Here is a 20004-nt window from a genome sequence, read left to right on the forward strand (position 1 = left end):
TTTGAGCTTTGTTTTCAACAATGTACCCACATCAACCACGAGGTGGGTTAGACTGGAATGTAGCCACAAGTTTGTCCAGACTGCTTTCAAAGTACTGCATAGTGTATAAATGATTTGGTAGAAATTTGGGCCCCAAGACAGTTATTTGAACAATTTTATAGCAAATACCATAATTCCAGGGATTTTAGTTCTTGAGCCTTGAAAGTAGGTCAAGGTGATCTATTTTAAATACTGAATCCACTTCATCCCAGGAAGCTTCATTCAAAATTTCTTGAACCTATGCCAAATTTTTCTAAAGATGTTAAAAGAAACAAATTGATGAGGGATGCTGCACTGTGGCAAAAGTTAATAGGTACTTTGTGCCAGGGGAGCTAACTTTCTCATACGTTACATCCACATAACTAATCAGATATTTATGCATTTATAAAATAGCTTTTATCTATATTTCTGATGTCTGAGGTCCTTTAAAGAAAACATTAGTAAGTTTTAAAATTTGACAAATAAACTGCCTGGTCATAGGAATGCCTAGAATCTGGCAGGTTTGACTAGTCGACTTGCTATTTTAAGGCCGAGTACTAATGTAAGGAACTGGTTCCTTGCTGATGTTGTGTATACAAAAGTGTATGGCTGCAGATGGGACATCCCCAACCAGTTCACATTACAGTAAAACATTTTGGGAAGTTCACTTCATCCATAATGACATTAAGATTGGAAATTGTTCAGTCCGTAGTGTCCTTTCCATATGTCTGCCTGACCAGCAGGCATGCAGTCAATAGCGAATAATCCTCCAGGTGACACCTGTTCACAACAAAGACCAGCTTTGGTAGGAGGAATATGCTGCTCCAGAGGAGATGTCTGGTCCACAGTAGAGGTTGTGGCCCACAGCGGAGGTCTTGCTCCAGTCCATAGTAGAGTTTGCCTTTCTCTGGTCCCAGTTGGCTGGACATTATTCTTGTCATGTCGAATACCACATTACCTTGCTTGAGGTATACCATCTTGATTCTCTCCTCAGATGTACGATGACATTTTACAATGACCTGTAAAACATACATGCATTGGTTAACTCCACACAAGCACCTGACATGAACAGATGTAATGATTTGTTGCTTGTGACAAAGCCAATAACAAGAGGCCCAGTAAGCCTGTATCGCTCGCCTAGATAATAAAGCAACCATAAAGAATTATTTGTATTAGATATAATACTCTTAACTATTTCCAAATATTGGCTCTGTCTCTCAGCAACACCCGTCCCTCATTAGATCCCTTTCTTCCATGAATTAGGGTGGATTAATCTCAATTTCCCCTATTGTGCCTGCCCCCTAAAAGCAAGCATCTATTTATACACAATTTAGTCCCCTTTGCCCAAGAATACTCTACACAAAATTTGGTTGAAATTCCTCCAAAGAAACTGAAGGAAAAGGATTTCAAACATTTAATACTATGCCCCCCTATGTTGAGATAAATATATGACCAAGTGTAATTGAGACAATGTTTATGTTCAATTATTATAGAGTTTCCTGTTGTCCCATAGTTTAGAGGTATACAATTAATTGCTGGCTGTCGGTGCACCGGTGCTGGCCATAGAATTAATTGTCTTATGTCAGATAAGGCTTAGTATATGACCTGTCAGGGTCAAGGGATGCTGAACTGTACTTCCTGTCTATTTGCACCTGATAGCGATGTGCTATGATATTACACTGTATCTATGTTATTTGTCAATCCCAGATCAGTCCTTTGAGCTAGGCACACGTCTATGTTAGCCCTTGCAAACTGAACCAAATTTGGTTACAATAATTCCAACCATACTGAAGAAGAAGGTTTTGAAGATTTAAACCTTAAATTCCCCTTTTAGGCCCAATCTCGCTGCATGCAGGGGCCACATCCTCAGTTTATACGAAATTAAGTCCCTTTAACCAAGGATGCTAAAAATAACTCCAATTGTTAAGAAGAAGAAGGATTTTTAAGATATAAACCTCAAATTCCCCTATAAAGCAGCACCATGAGGGGCCACAACCTCAATTTATACAAAATTGAGTCCCCTATGCTCAAGGATGTTCCAGGCCAAATTTGGATAATATCCCTCCAATGGTTCAGAAGAAGAAGGATTTTAAAGGTTTTAACCTCAAATTCTCCTATTGGGCCCCGCCCGTCAGCATGCAGAGGAGCCAAATTTTGCCAAAATCAATAATGTTGTTCAGGACTAGTAATGTTTTAAAGGAAAGGTGGACGGACGCCGTGGTATGGCATAAGCTCACCATGGTCCTTCGGACAAGGTGAGCTACTAATCAGCTTCTTACAGGAATCTGAACTCAATACACATTTAACTTATTAAGACAAAGTGACAAAACGTGTCACAACGGTTTAGTGACCAAACTTATTATGAAGATTAAGTGACCAATCTTGGCACAAAGGTAGTGGGATCAACCTTGTCACTATGATAAAGTGACCTGATTTGTCACTAAGATACACTGACTAACCATGTAACCATGAGTTAAAATGTATATAAGTTATTCTGCAATAGTATCCAAAACAGTTGAATGTTGAGATCTGACATTCTGACAATCTCTTAAACCTTGAATATTACCTATGAACTCTGATACTGGATCACTCCCGTCGTCTGTCCTGATGGAGCCTGTGATAGCCTTGTTCTCTATCAGAGGGAGGAATAGGTGGACAAACTCTGGTGTGTAGGGAGGGGCAATAATGTCTAGGATCTGAAACAACAGGCAAATATCTATCAGTACACACCATTTTTGTTCCATGTTATTTATTGAGAAGGGATGGTTAGCCCTACTGATTAAATCAATTTTCAGCACATGCATTGATTTCAACTAATTTAGGGGGAGGGGATTGGTATGAGGCTGTCTGTCCATCTCACTGAACACACAAGTTTGTCTGGACTATTTTTACAGTACTACAGTACTACAGTACTACAATGAAAGTTTCTATGCTTATTAGTATGCAAGGTACAAGTAGTTGTTTAAATCACTACATAAACCGTTCTTCTAAAAGGTGAGATAAGATTTTAATTAACTCGTTCACCCCTGAAGACACATTTGAACACTTCCAATTCAAAGGTTGGAATAGTTCAGTTCAGGGGTGAATGAGTTAATGATCTAACAAAATACAGCTTTATCTCAGAAGGTTAACAAATGAAGGATATAATTCTTCCAAATCTTTTTTTAATTCATATTTAAGAGGCCATTCAGTTTGTATCTTAATATCACTTGTAAAAATTGAAAAGAAATATTCTTGCTAAATTAAGTTAAGGTGCTTACCTCTGTGACAAAGTGCCTGACCAGGGAGATGTCGGTGTCCGGTTTGTCCACACAGTTCTTGACATAAGTGACCACAGGCAGGACAAAGCCTCGACTGAACAGGTGCACCATCCTGTCAAGGACCGTCTTCTTCAGCTCCAGCTACAAAGGGTCAGGGGTCAGTTAAAATAAGGTCAGGTCAGCGGTTCAATACATGTAGGTTTTGAATCAGATAATAACTACATAAAAATATAAATGTAAATACATCCTACATCATACAGAATAAGGTCAGAGGTCAGGGGTCAGTTTAAATAAGGTCAGGTCAGTGGTTCGATACATGTAGGTTTTGAGTCGGATAATAACTACATAAAAATATAAATGTAAATACATCCTACATCATACAGAATAAGGTCAGGGGTCAGATCAAATAAGGTCAGGTCAGCGGTTAGATACATGCAGGTTTTGAGTCAGATAAAATACATCATTGATCATACAGAGTAAGGTATGGTCAGGGGTTAGATCTAATAAGGCAAGAATTTATTTGATTTTAAATATTCTATGAAAAAACATGGTTACCAGTCAATGAACATTTTACCACAACTCACTTGCAACAAAGCAAAACTTACATAAATTAGCACCTTCCACATCACATGTTCATGCATCTGCACTTCAATCCTAACCATCTCTATCTTACATAAAATGTTACAGTAACTGCAATCGTATTTTTGTATACCCCCGTTTCGACTGAAGTCTGGGTATAAAGCATTTGATCCCATCTGTCTGTGTGTGTTTGTCTGTGCTGACTACATTTACTGGAGCATATCTTCGTCACTGTTTCAAGAATGGGCATCAAACCTTGATTATACCTAGGTACATCACGGAAAGGCAGTGTGTCAAACCTTAAATGAGGTCACTGTGACCTCTATTTGACCATTGACCTTTGCCACAAGCTCTGAAATACAGATTTCTGGAGCATATCTCACCCACTGTTTCTTGAATGGGCATCAAACTTTGTATATACCAGGTAGGTCACTGTTACCTCTATTTCACCTGACCTTTGTTTAAAGATCTAAAATACAGGTTTCTGGAGCACATCTTTGCCACTATTTATAGTTACATACTTTGAAGGCAGTGTGTGGCATCCTGAAATGAGGTCACTATGACACTTTCTTGTCAAACTACAACACTAATAATGGGGGGGGGGTATCTGTGAAGACCACGCTCTACAATCTAGTTTGTTATGTGTGTAACGCTAGTGTCATAACAAATTTTACTGTTTGAATAAAACACGCAACATAAAACTGTATAGAAACACAATGTCAGTGACTTACATCAGCCTAGCTGGATTCTACTAGGTACCTACCCTCACAAGGACATCCAGCTCCTCAAACTGAGACTCAAACAGCTTCACCAGCAGCTCCAGGGCTTTTAGGTGGAGCAGGTGGTGATTGGTCACAATCTGTAACACAACACAGTTACTCGGACACACGTAAACATGACAGATACTTATAAATCTTACAGTAATTCAGATATAAACCTGAGTCATTCAGATATAAACCGGAGTCATTCAGATACTAACATACCTGATAGTTACTTTGACACTCACACAGATTAATGTAACGTTTATCAGTTTACAAGGGTATGACCTGTATTATGTATTTTAACAATGAATTCCATGTAGCTATTCATTATAACCTCTATTGCTTCAACAACTCAACAATGTTGTCACAAATCTAAATTTCTGTACTTATCAAAAAATATTGAATTTGGCATTCATCTTTATGAAACATTTGACCAATGAAATTTGGACAATCAAAACAATAATTTACCCGACAAAAAAAAATTTCAACCATATTACAACAAAATCTGACAGCACATAGATTTACGAAACACCACACTCATGTCACTATTCAATAAGTAGCACAATATTCCCTTCACAATATATATCCTTATGTATATGTATTTTTACTATTGATATCGATCACAATATTATCATATGTTGACTACTGACCTCGTCAATTAGCACAAGATGTAGGGGAGTGTGATCTGTGTTAAGCTTGAAGTAACTGGTGTCCGTCACAGTGTAATCCACCCACTTGAGCACTCCAAATGCTATCACAGGGAATCTAGGGTACATAATCAACACATACAAATACCAGGGTACATCCCATAATATATGGTCTGCTGGTTAACTGAACTACTTTTGAAGCAGTTGTAAAACCACTACAACAAAGAAACCACAATAACTAATATTTCCTGACGCTTTCTATAAATGTACAATTTTAATACCATTTTTTTTATATATATTTATAAAATATTTTCTTTCCTTCAAAATATACTGAGAAAATCAAACCATTATGTTGCAAAACATTATTTGTAAAATTATACAAAATTTGATATGGTTCCATATCTAGCTAGAAAAAGGTGATGGAATTTTACAAACAATGTACTGGTAGTCATAAACAAACAGCATGAAAGTTCACAAAGTTTAAACTAACGTAAAATCTCTTTGAAAATGGCTGTTAAGTTCAACACACAGATAATATTCCTTTAAGTGTAAACACAAGGACTTGATGATTATCAACATGCATGTCTTACTTGATGTTTAAGAAGAGCGTAGAAACATCAGCTATAAGCTCTGATGAGCTTTTGTTCTCTGCACACAAAACCTGTACTCTCTCCAGAGCTTGTGTTGTCGGCTTCAACTCGCCTCGGTCGATATTCTTCCTCACTCCCTGTTAATAACACATCACATCATTTTCAGTTCTGAACAAACTGTATCATTTCCAAAGATTCATTGTGACATTGGTATGCACAGTCCTGAAAATTTTGTTTTCCAACCCGCATGGCAAATATCCAGAAAAATAGATATGAAGCTGTGAATCTGGCAGCTATTTTATTTTAAGTGTTGCTTTATATGGACATGTAACACAACAATTTACCATCTTGAATATTTTTTTCACCTTTTTGTCAAACACTGATTTTTCTATTGGGAGAATTACCTTTTCTGCATTGATAAAAAAACTAACGAATGTTAACCCTTTCACCATACTGTAGACCATAATGGACTCTTCAAGATTGATGCATGGTAGAGTTCACTCAAGTTACATAGGGGTGAAAGGGTTAAGGTTATAGTTGTGTAGACTTCACTGTAACGGCCTCTACAGTTACCCTGCGGCACTCACTTACCTTCTTGTAGGTCTCCACCACACTGGCCGCATACGCCAACACGTACACATACTTGGCCTTGTGTTCAGGGTTGATTCGAGATGTCGGCCGGAATAGTGCTTCAATGAGGAGATCTGATGGAAAATATGGAAAACAGTTCTACAGATATCCTTACAGTATATCAAAGTAATTTTATAAAATATCACAATCATAAATATGGTACTGCAATTTTTCACTTTTCACACCTACAGTCCCCAGAAGTGTAGCGAGATTGGAGAATGCAGGGGTCAAACATTGAGAGTGTAAACAGTCACGGCTACATTTGAATATTCTAGGTTGTTTGATACAAACTAAGCAATCACTAAAACCACAGCTTTAATATTATAACCAAGTGTCTCTTGGTGAGAAAATTAATACATCATCCAGTCCCCAAGCAGTAGTCAGTTTATACATGTTTTTAAATGTAGACTTTGGTGATGATGTAACAAAATTATCTAGAGAATGGGGACAGATGTGACTCAGGCATATGGATGATTTTGGGTCAGAATTGTTCATCTTACCTACACAAATTGGTACCAGTATATTTATAACAAAATCAACCCAGAAATAACTTACATAAGTAAAGCAATTACAGTAAGAGAACGAACCTAGAAATGCTGGGACCCGGATGAGGTCAACAGGGGGTGGATTCATCTCGGAGTACATATTGAAGAGCTGTAAAATGATACAAGTTTTGTAAACCAGAAACCAAAAATAATTCTGTGTATAAAAATTGCATGTTTTATGAAGAGCTGTCATTGAAATTAGCAAATGAGCAAATACATAGAAGTGTTTCTAGAAACATGAGAGTACTTACGATGGAGATATCTGCTGGATTGAGGGCATGCCGTGACAACATGGAGGAGAGAGCTGAGCATGCCCGGGGATAGGCTGCTGCCCCACTGAGGGCCAGGGTGATTGGTGTCACATCCAGGCCCCTAAAAACATAAAAACAAAAAGGTAAGTCAACAGAGGTAACAAGGCAGTCAATATCATGTAGAGGGTCACAATCATTCACTGATTAACTGTCAAAAGGTATATTTGATGAAAAAACAATGTGGCATGTGATATAGTGCCCTATCTAGCTAACACAAGCCACTCTAAAGCGCTTTACATTACATAGATATACAGTTAGGATATACAATCTTTGAGGAATTCGCAGGAGCTGCCTTATCAGGCGCTAACTGCTAGTCATATGCCACCTGGCTAATATCTGGGTGTATGTGTGTGTGTATGCCTGTGTGTATGCTGGAGATGTATTGTGTTCTGTTTGTAGTGGGACCGTGCTTCCAACGGCATCTTTTATAGTGCCACCTCATTTGAATGCTACACCACAGATACTGCAACATCCACCCCAGACCATTTTATACTCCACCTGGGTTGTTGGAGTTAATATACGAGTTTGTGATCAGACAAACACCTGACAGTTTTGTCGCATTAACATTGTACTGACCGGTCTTTAGCTCCATTCTGTAGTTCCTGACATAATCTACGAATGTTGGACCCTCCACGTGGTTCATTAGCCAGGATGTGCATCAACACCTGACTATAAAGGTATGTGTGTTCTCCGTGACAAACCATTTTCTGTGGTAAAAACATTGTTTTTATTAAATGTTTGCACCTTTCATATGTTTTATTTATCATTGAAATCTGTTTAAAAAGTTAATGTACATAAAATATTTAAAAGATAATTTAATGAAATAATCCATGTGAATAACCTAAATATACAGAGTTTTGCGACAAATCACATTTAAAAATAGTTTATATCAAAATGTGTTTATTTTGAATCATACTAGGCCTATCACAATTGCACCTCAAAAAACAAATGCAATATCAAGAAAGACAAAGACTGACTTTTTTCAATAATTAATTAATACTGTAAACAAATGAGGCATTCAACAGTATAAAGGTTGACTGTAAGTTATCTAAATGCTTTACGGTGTTCAATGACGTGCATGACTTACTGTGAATTCTGGGAGGTTTTTCTTCACAGCCTCCTCACCTCCTTCCAGTAGACTGGTGATAGACGTTCGTAACACACGGGAGAAAACCTCAATCTGGTGACATGCTGTTGACACTGAGGTTATCTCCCCTTGGTAACCCGCATCGGAGATCAACTAAACATTAATTAAGAGCATAATATTTAAACAGATGCCTTTGTAATACCTGAAAACAAGCAATTTTGATCAACTCTTAATGCCATATATGAAATCTATCTGTAGTGATCAAAATATCATCATATGATAATGAAAATGTATTTCAAGTCAAAGTATCCAAAGGATTATAATTTTTGTTTACCAAACCAGATTAATTTTAAGTTACAATGGTTTCACATAATTGAGCACTCTGGCCCATCAAATTACAATATACAGATCTGTGGTTTGATTGATTAATTATGTTAACAGATACCTTCACAGTGAAGTTCAACATGAGACAGTCTGGATAATCCTCAGCTAGTTTGTAGAAAAGTTCTCTCCATGTGGGGAACTCTATCATCTCTGCAAGCCATGCTGGTGTCTGCAATACACAAAATATGGTTACATAAAATAACATTTTGTAATCCTAAAATTCAAAAATATTATAAATTTCTGAAATGATGTTGTTGTTGAAGCAAGAAATCTCACAGTAGGGATATTATCAGTCTCACTTGATAACAAGAGGCCCATGGACCTAAACGGAGTCCTACGGTATTTATTTTTGTGGTTAAAATATGTACCAATTTGAGTACAAAATAGTTAAGTATAACGTTAACCTAAGTTTGGCAGGACCATGAGTCGATCATTCCTACAAAGTTTCAGTTCAATTGGATCAGCAGAACTTGACTTTAAGTTTGAAATAGTTTTAAAAAATGGCTGCCAGGTCGGCCATATTGGATTTCTGATCGACCCAGAAAATAACAACACTTTGTCAGGACCATGAGTCGATCATTCCTACAAAGTTTCAGTTCAATCGGATCAGCAGAGCTTGACTTTAAGTTTGAAATAGTTTTTCAAAATGGCGGCCGTGGTGGCCATATTGGATTTCTGATTGACCAAAAAAATAACAACACTTGGTCAGGGAGATGTCAGTAACCTTCCCATGAAATGTTAATGAAATCCCTATGCCAGTATTTCAGCTTAAGTTGAAAATGTAAAATGTTAATGGACGAATGACAAAGACAGATAGCAATAGGTCACTTGAGCTAAAGCTCAGGTAACCTAAAAATACCTAGTAAGTCAGCTATGGAGATAATTGTTTCGTAAATTTTGAGGATAATATCCTGATAATTTCAACATTTCTTTTCTTGTACTAAAACTGTATTATGTATTATAGAAAATATTAGATAGTTCATTGTGATTGACTTCCATGTTTTAAACTGTTAGTCACAATTTTCATGTTTGTATACCTGGGGTAAAATATTTATTTTTACATTTTTGATAACTTTGATCGCTTTTCTTTGAAATAACAGTAAATGTCACATTAAGAATGTTACCTCTCCTTCATCTGTAAAAATAGAATCAGCTTTTTTGGGGTCAAAGTGTTTGAGTATCATGGCCTTGAGATGATTTTCAACCATTTCCTGTACAACTTTGATATCCACGCCTACAAATAAGAAGCATACATGTGTAGCACTATATTTAAGTCTGTCAAAGTAAGCCTTTAATTATTCATCTTTTGATCTCATTATCATTATTTCTCATTATATGATATCAAATCTAGGAAAAATAAATCATATCTTCAATAAATGATAATGTAAATTACAAAATAAGTTCCTAAGTGGTTTTTTTCAAGGCCTAATCATTTTGTAATGCCAGTGAGAATGCATATTAGTACATACCAGCCTGTATAAGCCACTCAGCCAGAAGGTTGACGGTCTGGGCAACGGCTGTGTAATTCTCAGATAGCATCTCCACAACCCGCTCAGGGGATCCCCCTGCTTGTAGAAACCTTAAACAGATAAAATAAATTAATTTAGACCCTTGTGTGAAAATATAAACAAGCTTTAAACAGTGAGACCTCAAAATCAAAACTTTTTATAGCGGTGACTCTAACTGCTGTACCTGATTTCTGAATGGAGATATTCATATAAACACTGCATCCACAATTTTCATTGTTTTTACTATCCAGTTTGAATTAATTAATTGTTTGGTTGTGAGAAATAATATGATAGAATCCAAGTTAATGATATAACATAGAAACTTTCAATAAGTTAAGTCCACATATGCATTTCTTTCATTTTCTGTTGTGACTGAAGATATGTAATTAAAACTGTTAGTTGCACATTTCAAACATACTACAATGCTTGAGTGAGTCAAATTAACCCATTCACCCCTGAAGACACATTTGAACCCTTCCAATTCAAAGGTTGGAATAGTTCATTATGAAATTTCAGGGGTGAATGAGTTAACAACATGCTGTATCGATTGATTTTCTTTATGTTAAAGTAATGATACTAAACTTCCATTCTGATTTAACATCCATTTAACTAAATTCAAATCACCTTTTCAAAAACTGGAAAACTCCAGGTTCCATGATGAAATCTTTGGATTCGAAAGCTGTAATACATTCCTGATGGGTAGCCATAGTCTCCTCTTCATCTTCTAAATCGGGGGACTGAGGAAGACATTGTATATGGTCTATTGGTTTAATTAAAACAAGGGTCTTAAAACAGAGTTTTCTCAACTCAGCAAAGTATCTGGGACAATATCAGTCCCTGTGTGATTGGTATTGAAACCCAGTTATATTTGGATATGATTGTCAAAACTTACCAATGTCTATTCCAAAATTGATACTTTTTAAGATAGACAAATCTGTAATATGATGAAAAGAAATAATAACTTAAATCTACTTTGTAAGTCTTGTGGAAGTTTTGTTTACAGATTCATTGTAATTTAACCACCTGAAACACAGCATCTAATTTTCAGTGTTGCTTGACTGATTTCATGTCAGTTGTTGCTCTTCAGGAAATGTGCACAACTACATTGTATAATAATGCCATGGAATGCGACCCTGAACTTCAGACATATGGTATATATATATATATATAAAGCATTATGAAGGTATTACTCAATTGTTTTACAAATTACGTTTTAAATACTGTATATGTATTAAAAGGGATTTGGTACATATGGAATGAGTTGATTAAAATGTCTAACAAATTAATAAGTGTGACTCTTTTGTAGATCTTGTTTCTATTCTATGATGTTAGCATGTAAGGAATCAAGATTATAAGCAATAATTTGTCTGAGAATATAACTCACTATGACTATTTGGAAGAATAAAAATGAACCAATTTTTAACAATAATTAAATTCAGGAACTAAAACTTTTAAAATACTGACATAGCAGTATCAAGAAAATCTTAAAAAAATCAATGAATTACTTTATTACAAAAGACCATGAGTCGTCATGATAACAATTGATGACATCACCACTCCATCTGGTGAAAAGGGACGAATTGACAATATTGATAATGTTAGGGTTTACAATTCAAAAGTTAAGATCCTTCCAACAAATGCCTGTTTTAAATATAAAATACAGGCCCAGTACACTCTGTCGATTGAGCTATATAGCTATAAAGACCTATATAGCTATATTCACCTGTAAATTATAGCTGTATTGAGCTATCATTTTTTCTCAGATTTCGATTTTCATTAAATTAAAGCAAAATCACATAAAACAATAAGGTTTACAGTAATGTTGACTACAAAAGCATACAGTTAGATGTTTATTTTCATTTTGCATCAATGTAAAATTTCCGTTTTTTTATATCATTATTTTTTAAAAAGAATACTTATATTTAATGTCTTTTGTTATCAACCTAATGATACAATCTTCTTTTAAAAGCGACTTCGTTTCGTTTTCCTTAAAAAGAAAATCACTTGAAAATAGCTCAAAAGACCTATTTCAGTTAGGTCAACAGAGCTATTATAGGTCTTTACAACTATATAGCTCAATCGGCAGAGTGAACTGGACCTGAAATAGTTAGCTTGATCTACTGTTAGTAAGTTACTGCCTGGGGTTTTATTTACTCAATATACCGTCAAAAATGTTCGTCTCCATGTTGCACCTATTCCATACAATGTAAAATATCTATATTATTGTAAAACATTGGACAAATCTGAGAAGTTATCTAAGACAGTGTTATGATGACGGTAATCTTGCAAACAGACGAAACGTTACAATTTTACCCTGTTTACATTTGCCATATTGATTACGAATGATCATGACAAGAAAAGATCTACCTCTCCCCCTGCCTCGTCCCACATGTTATCGTCGTCATCGTAATCTGCCATCTCGTCGTTTGGTTGGTAACCACTTTTTACTGTCAAAACAGTAGCAACTGTCTTAATTTTGAAAACCGTTTCCCCCGCACTTTTTACATGGGCGCTGACATCTTGGAAATTGTAACTTCCGCCAAGGGCACATAACTTACAACTTTTTCAGTTACAATACGGAATGCTTGAACGAACTGGTCAACTTTAAATTGACGGTGAGACTTTTAGTGCAAACACTATATTGTTAAATAATTGTCTACTGTTGTATATACTTCGGGTTCTTTTATCCCTTTCCAATATTGTAAGAATTATTTCCCCCCAGATTAACTTTCGTTGCATTAATTAACAACTGATCTGTAACCCGGCGACACAGTTGCTTTAAGTTACAGTACAGACATGATATCAGTCAGCAGGGTAACTTATTAGTAATACACATGCCAGAGTGTCTACATCAGTACAATGTAACATACACATGTAATCTCATTTCGGTATTAAATTGTTGCTCGTTTAATTGTTTACCAAATAAAAAATGATTATTCTGATTGTTCTGAATCTGTTGAGTGTTGGGATTATAAAAAGCTATTTTTCATCCAAAGTAGGCTATCAGCAGATCTGAATCCTTTCATTCTAGATATAATTTTGCTTACTATAAAAAAATATAGCTGAAAAGCAAGTCACTTTTTCCACATATACATCATACATTATCCTTTGCTTCATTTGCTTGTCATATTTTTATTTTTTATTTTTGTTAAAAGGTTATCTTCATGCATGCTGAAGAATGTTTGACGTTTTGTGGAATAGAGCTAAAAGTTTGAATGCCAACAATGTAATATTTGTGGTGCTATGCTGTATCATTGGCTATCTGTTCCGCGCCAATGATTCCTATATACTAAAGCCAGTCTGGCGTAAGCGTGTGGAAACTCAGGCCTACGCTAATGCAGCCTTCCCCACAAGACGGGACCGTGTCCCACCTCCTGTAATTACCGACCTTGAGGGTGATGGAGTCAATGAGATCCTCCTGATTTCAAGTGACTTCAAACTGTCTTCCCTGGCACTTCCCAATGTGACACAGACCGACGAAGATGACCAAACTCTTCCACATGTCATCGTCAAACACAAGGTGGCACTCTCACTGGCTGATGAATCCAATAGATGGAAGAGCAGACCTGTTGTCATGGAAACAGGATTTACTGTACCTTACTTGTCTCTTATGCAAATAAGAAAACAGGTAAGATTATGTGTTAATTAACATAGCTATTTATATGTTCTCTTCAATTTGATACTAAGTGTATATATGCTGTATAGCTGTACCACTATTGAATAAACAAAAAGAAAAAAATGTTTTCATTGAGACACATTTCATATCATGTAGAAGTCTTTTGTTTGTGATAATGTTAGAAAAAACAAGATGCAGTTAGACAGCGATTTATTAATAGATGACTAAAATTCAAATGTATTTTGAAAGTTTCTCTGAGAATGTTTGATAAGTTAAATTGTCAAATGATGTTTAAATGAATTTTGTTTCTCTTCTTAACAGATTATCGTAATTGTCACTGATGATTGGCATGTACTGTGTTATGACTCCGACCTGCAGTTGCTATGGAAAAAGAAACTGATGGATATAAGTCACGTAAAGGACACTTACATTGTAAAGGATATGGGGGTCATTATCACACCTCACAAAGTCAGAAAGGATGACCATGGCCTCGTCATCATTGGGGGCAGTTTCACACACAAAACACACGGCAAAATTGTCACACACAAGTAAGTAAGGGCTTTCAAGGTTTTAAACTCTGACCTCTGAAATTGAATCGAACATGATAAATGAGAAAGAAGTTTGAAAATGAGGGGGAAAATGGGAAAACTTGATCACTGGTCAATTTTGTTTTTTGGTTCCAAAATCATTCTCCGTGATATCTCTTACACTAAGAAAATGATAATCCCTCGGAGCAATGGTGGTCATCTCCTGTAGAATAATAATTCACATTGGTACCATTGTAATAGATCTTATATCTATTGGGAAATCAATCAAATATTTATAATTCCCAAAGTAAATACCTTAATGAGACACCATTGGTGAAGTATGTCATTTTGTATTCTTTTAATTTTACATCGTATACTTATTACAACAGCTTCTTTAAACTGTAATTACCGTGAGTTTATTGTGTGATTGTGTTAACAGTGAGACGGACAATGAAACAGAACACACTACAGAGGACAACACCTTGACACATTTCTCGTCGTTTGCTCTCAATGGCATTGACGGTACTCTAAGATGGCACCATCTGCCGGGCGACTTCGGTGAACCTGTCGCAGATGTAAAGGTAATCACTGATGAATCAGCCATGTTAGACAACATGTTTTAATTTTAAGACCTGCCATTGTACATGTACATTTGTGCTAGTTTTTGTGTTGTCTTTAACTTCGAATCTGTGTAAAATCAAATTAAGATGCGGTTATAATTTGTTTCAAATTCGACCTTCATTAAGTATCAAAAATATTTGAAATTTGATCAATATTTTTGAAGAGCAATTTTAAGTTGTAATCTGAACCTTGACAGGACATCCATGGTGACCACCACTGGAAGCTGGCACTGAAGCGCCGCCGCCTTCATGTAGGGGAGTCCCCCTGGAACCTGTACCGAGATGAACTCCTATCCTTCCTGGTTAGTGTGTATATTTACTGTGAGAACTGTGCCAAGACCTTGTCCAAACTTTATTCAAATTCATCTGAAAGATTTCCTGTGAATGTGTTTTTATCTGTTACTACAACATTTACTGGTCTGTGGATCTTTAGATAAACTTTGAATATGGTAATATTACAAAAGTGAGTTTGTTTATACTTAGCTTTATATTGCGCATCATTAATTTGATACATTGTTAACGACTGTATACTTTTACAGATGTTCAAATGTTTTAGATTGATGCCAGTTGGTAATCCTAATTATGATAAAAGCTGTAATTTTCATTATCTTTTTAATCTACCTAAAGCATCCTTTTTATTTTTCATGTCATATTCTGGTGTTATTGATTATTGAAGTAATGTATGTCTCCTGCAGCCCTTTGGTTGGCAGTCCATTGACGACACCAAACTGACCCTGGGACATTTCCAGAAGAAGGGAGATATTTTACCAGACTCCCCTGATGGTGAGCGGTCACGCCTTGCCCTCACCCCTGAGCATGTGATGGGATACAGCTACGGAGGCCATCGCCCACACAGTGACCACGAACATGTAGCCAATCCTAATGCCGTCATCATTCACAACCACAATGGTTTGGAGGTGCTTAACCTACTGACAGGACGTCCCATCACAGAGTTCCCCCTCCCTCCTGACGGGTCTCTGTACGTAGACATCGACAACGATGGTAACCATGAGAAGCTGGTGTGGGGCCAGGCTGCAGGGGTCCGGCCTTGTCACATAGAGATCTGGCGTCTACAGCCAGTCAAGGAGAAGGTCAACCAGCTGCCAGTTTGTCGGCTGACCCGAGTCTTCTTCACCACTTCCTGGGTTTATGATGAGGACAGTCTGCAGAAGGTACCACCAGTCATCATAGACAGGTGGGTACACATCATCAATAAGAATTTAAGAGATTACAAACTCATTCTTTTATTTATAGCACAAACACACAGAACGTTTTTCATTCAGCATTGCTGAGAAAACTTTGTTTTCAATGGTTTTTTTTCTTTTTTTCTGCATAGATTAAAAGGCTGGATTTTCATTATCATTTATCTTCCAGCAATACTTAGAACACCTGTTTTTACAATTGAAACATTATCTTCCAGTATTGCCAAGAAAGCTGGGATTTTCCGTTTCCTGTTGGGTCACCATCTACCCACAGGCAAAAAGGAATATGACATCATCACAACAGGAGGCATGGCCCGAGTCTCTTCCTTTGATAAAGAGGGCAACGTCAACTGGCAGGTATGACAGTGTTCTGTCGTGTGTTGTTGGTCCCAACTCATCGGTATCTGTTTCACTTTAGATTGTTGTTAATTTTTTTCTATCAAATAATAGTGTATAAGTGGCAACAGTTGGAGTCTATAATATCCAGTTCAACTATATGATTATCAGAAAACTTCTTGGCTATGTAACTTTGTTATAGAATGCTTTGATGCTCTAATGGAAACTGTTCATTTTAAGAACACAGAAGTATTTTGTGTAAAATGAAGAATTTTTGGAAATAGGTCTGAAAGTCATGTAAAACACATTTTTGTTTGAATTTGAGTTGAAGCCATTCTTTTCTTAATGTATGTAAACAAAATTTTCATCGGAATTATAGATGTTTGAGCTTTCATACTTTTAAGCTGTTCATGTGATCATGACAGACTATAAACAGGCCAATATTACCCCCCCCCCCCCCCCCCCCCCCCAAAAAAAATGATGTTGTGGTGGGTTATATTGGAATTGGGCATCTACCTATAGGCATAGTTTGGTCTGCGCTGCTCCTTCTAAAGTATGGCACCAATTTTAATCAAACTTGTGAATGTATGACTGTAAGTTAACGTTGTTCTATTGACATCAAGAGAGTTACGACCCTTGATTTACCTATGAAAGCCTTTTTCAGTCTACTACAGTACTGTTACAGTCTAAAACGGATTTTTATCAAATTTCACAGAAAGAGTACCTGACATATAACCTTGTCATTAAGTAACTGCTATGTTTTTTTAATCCTGATTTAAATAATTATGGCTCTTAGTTATCTTAGTATTACCTATCCTGCATATATATGTAGAGAGATTAAAGCATCAGATAATAATATCCTCTTCAAACACATGAATTAGAAAGGGAGAGTAGGTAAAGATGAGTTGCAAATATTATAGTATACAGGTCTTGTTGACAAGTTTTAGCAAGCTTCTTTGAATTTTTTATTTTCAGAGTTTTTAAATCAAAACTAGAAATGTTCACTATTGCGCTGCATTTGCATTCTCAATTTTTCACAAGTCTGCTAAAATAATACTGGCAGGAAAATGAAAGCCTGTCTACAACGTAAAAGTTAAAATGTGTCTGAACACTAGGGACAAAGTTTGATACAGGTAAACGGTGATATTTCTAGCATGCATGTATGTATAGGTCCAGTGATGTACTGTTGTGCTATAAGTGTTGTGTTGTGTTGTCAGGTACAGACGTCATACAGGTGGGCTGAAGCAGCCACAGAGATACGCACAGCACAGCAGTCCAACCCATCTCAGTACAAAGAGTTCACCAAGTCCTTCCGGCCCAGCACCATTCTCACCTCAATACAGGTGTCCGATAAAAGGGTATGTTTGCTTCACCTTATGTAAGATGTATGATGATCAGTTAGTATGTTCCACCTATATATAGGCATCTGATCAAAAGATAAGTAAGTCTTACATTTATACAGATTACGGATTTCATACCTTTATAAACACCTGAAAACATGTCAGATAAAAAGTTACATATGTCTCACATTTATACAGATTATGGATTTCTCACCTTTATGAACACCTGAAATAGAGAACATTTCACTTTTCCTGGATGTCTTACAAAAACATGTACCAGACTAATGTCTGTGATACATGATTGTATGAATCTTGATCTCATTATCCACCTTGTCCCCAGAATGTCCTGGTCCTGGCAGCCTACAAAGGATTGTCATTGGTTGACCTGGTAGGTGGTAGACTATTGGCTGAACACTCGTTACCATGCCTACCGACAGCACCAACTGTGGCAGGCGACTTTGACAATGATGGTCTTACGGACTTCATAGTAACCTGTAAGATGGGGTAAGTGGACTTTTTTTTCAGTAATGATCAAAAGATGTTTACTGAATATATATTTTTGCAGAGTTTTGAATGATCAGAAACAGACTAGTCTTTCTATTCTTTAAAATATGTTATTTATTTACATAATCTTATACATGTATTCCATATCATGTAATGGTGAGTTACCTATAACATACGTACAGATTTGCTTTACATATTGTGTAATATAATTTATATCACTTTTGGTAAGGGCTTCATGATTTCTGAAGAAAAATTTCCAGATTAGATTAGTACATTATAATGTTTTAGTGATGTCATGACTAGTAAGTATGCTAACCTAAAGCCTGACGTTGTAGGTACCTGGGGTTCACACTTCACCACCACACCAACCATACGTACACCATCCTGTATGCCATTGCTGTATTCTTCACCATCCTCCTCCTCTCCTGGTTCTGTACCCCAGAGAATTACTACGACGAGGAAGATGATGACCACCTAGAACTACCCAATGATGACTGAAGTAACGGGGAACATGTCGGCTATGAACCGAAAATTTACCACGTCAGAAAGAGATGAAAAAATGACACATAATGGAAGATATAAGGAAGAGTGGAACTATCAACAGTCCTGATTGGAAAACAAAGAAAGTGACTAATAACAAACAAGTTATTTATCAATGTTTGATAACATAACCATTAAGCTACAGTGCAGCAGTACAGCCTAGTTTAGAGCTGAGAATGTAGGCTCATCACATACCTTATATTGAAAAGACAACAAGAAAAATGGTTTGTGCTGATGTACTGCCGATGTCAAATGGGGCAAAGGGTAAAGATTTCCTGAAATCATTCAAACAACTTGATTAAATCGGGGATGTTTTATTTGTATTTAGATTGTTTTCGGAGAATGCCTAAGTGTATATAAGTACCTTGTTTCTAATTGGGTATTGTCGGGGCATTTTCTCACTGACCAGCTAGTTTAGGAGTCATATAGTTGCATATTCAATGGCCAAATATCTCATTTAACAGCAATTACTAAAACGTGTAGTATTGTATTGTGCTAGCAGGCACCCATCCAGCCACTGGTCATGCTAGACGTTGCTGAACAAGTGAGGAAGACCAAGGGTCATACTGCATCGTTGGAAAGTAAGCTTGCCAATAAGGCAGTATTTTCCCCTCTTATTCCTAGGCTGTTACACTATTCCTCCTCCGAGGTGTCTTATCCTGAGACTGATATTGGGAATCCTGTGGGTCCTCCCTATGAACTAATGCACCTTCCCTAAACACTGGGAACTGGTCTTGCAATGTACCTTAGGATCCCACCGCTGCCACCAAATGTAGCGTGCCATTGAGCATCCATGGGGCCACTGACCAATCCCAACATTGCTGAAAAAGGCAGGGAATCACATCGTTGGAAAGTAACCTTGCCATTAAGTCAGTATTTTCCTCTTATTCCTTTGTTGTTATAGTTCTACAGCACAGTACATATGCTTGTGTGTTCACTCACCCATTTTTTTAATTTTATTTAAGTGCTAAGTAGTGTTGTATGGTTGTGCGTTTTAGT

At 36.6% G+C, this 20004-nt stretch overlaps 2 protein-coding genes across 3 annotated transcripts in view; one reads left to right on the top strand and one right to left on the bottom strand.

The window, feature by feature from the left end:
* Positions 1-468: 468 nt before the first annotated feature.
* On the bottom strand, positions 469-12848 carry LOC110449916 (negative elongation factor C/D-like). The gene is made up of 16 exons (XM_021497082.1): positions 12688-12848; positions 10945-11057; positions 10282-10391; positions 9937-10046; positions 8874-8981; positions 8429-8581; positions 7918-8048; positions 7282-7402; positions 7073-7139; positions 6447-6559; positions 5856-5992; positions 5269-5383; positions 4621-4716; positions 3279-3419; positions 2585-2714; positions 469-1037 (listed from the first exon to the last, which is right to left on the bottom strand). The coding sequence occupies exons 1-16, from the start codon at positions 12736-12738 to the stop codon at positions 1009-1011; spliced, it is 1725 nt and encodes a 574-aa protein (XP_021352757.1). The 5' UTR covers positions 12739-12848; the 3' UTR covers positions 469-1008.
* Positions 12849-12877: 29 nt separating this feature from the next.
* Positions 12878-20004, top strand: part of LOC110449917 — a 14923-nt gene continuing 7796 nt past the window's right edge. The window contains exons 1-10 of one of the 2 annotated variants that reach the window (XM_021497083.1): positions 12878-12935; positions 13476-13948; positions 14258-14484; positions 14903-15044; positions 15281-15385; positions 15779-16278; positions 16504-16642; positions 17839-17979; positions 18302-18465; positions 18801-19989. In XM_021497083.1, coding sequence (XP_021352758.1) covers positions 13499-13948; positions 14258-14484; positions 14903-15044; positions 15281-15385; positions 15779-16278; positions 16504-16642; positions 17839-17979; positions 18302-18465; positions 18801-18963 — 2031 coding nt within the window. In that variant the 5' untranslated portion in view covers positions 12878-12935; positions 13476-13498 and the 3' untranslated portion in view covers positions 18964-19989. Of the gene's footprint in view, positions 12936-13475; positions 13949-14257; positions 14485-14902; positions 15045-15280; positions 15386-15778; positions 16279-16503; positions 16643-17838; positions 17980-18301; positions 18466-18800; positions 19990-20004 lie in introns of those variants that run through there. The other variant, XM_021497084.1, reaches the window with a different exon arrangement.

This window comes from Mizuhopecten yessoensis, unplaced genomic scaffold, assembly GCF_002113885.1.
Source record: "Mizuhopecten yessoensis strain PY_sf001 unplaced genomic scaffold, ASM211388v2 scaffold4839, whole genome shotgun sequence".
Taxonomy (NCBI): Eukaryota; Metazoa; Mollusca; class Bivalvia; order Pectinida; family Pectinidae; genus Mizuhopecten; species Mizuhopecten yessoensis.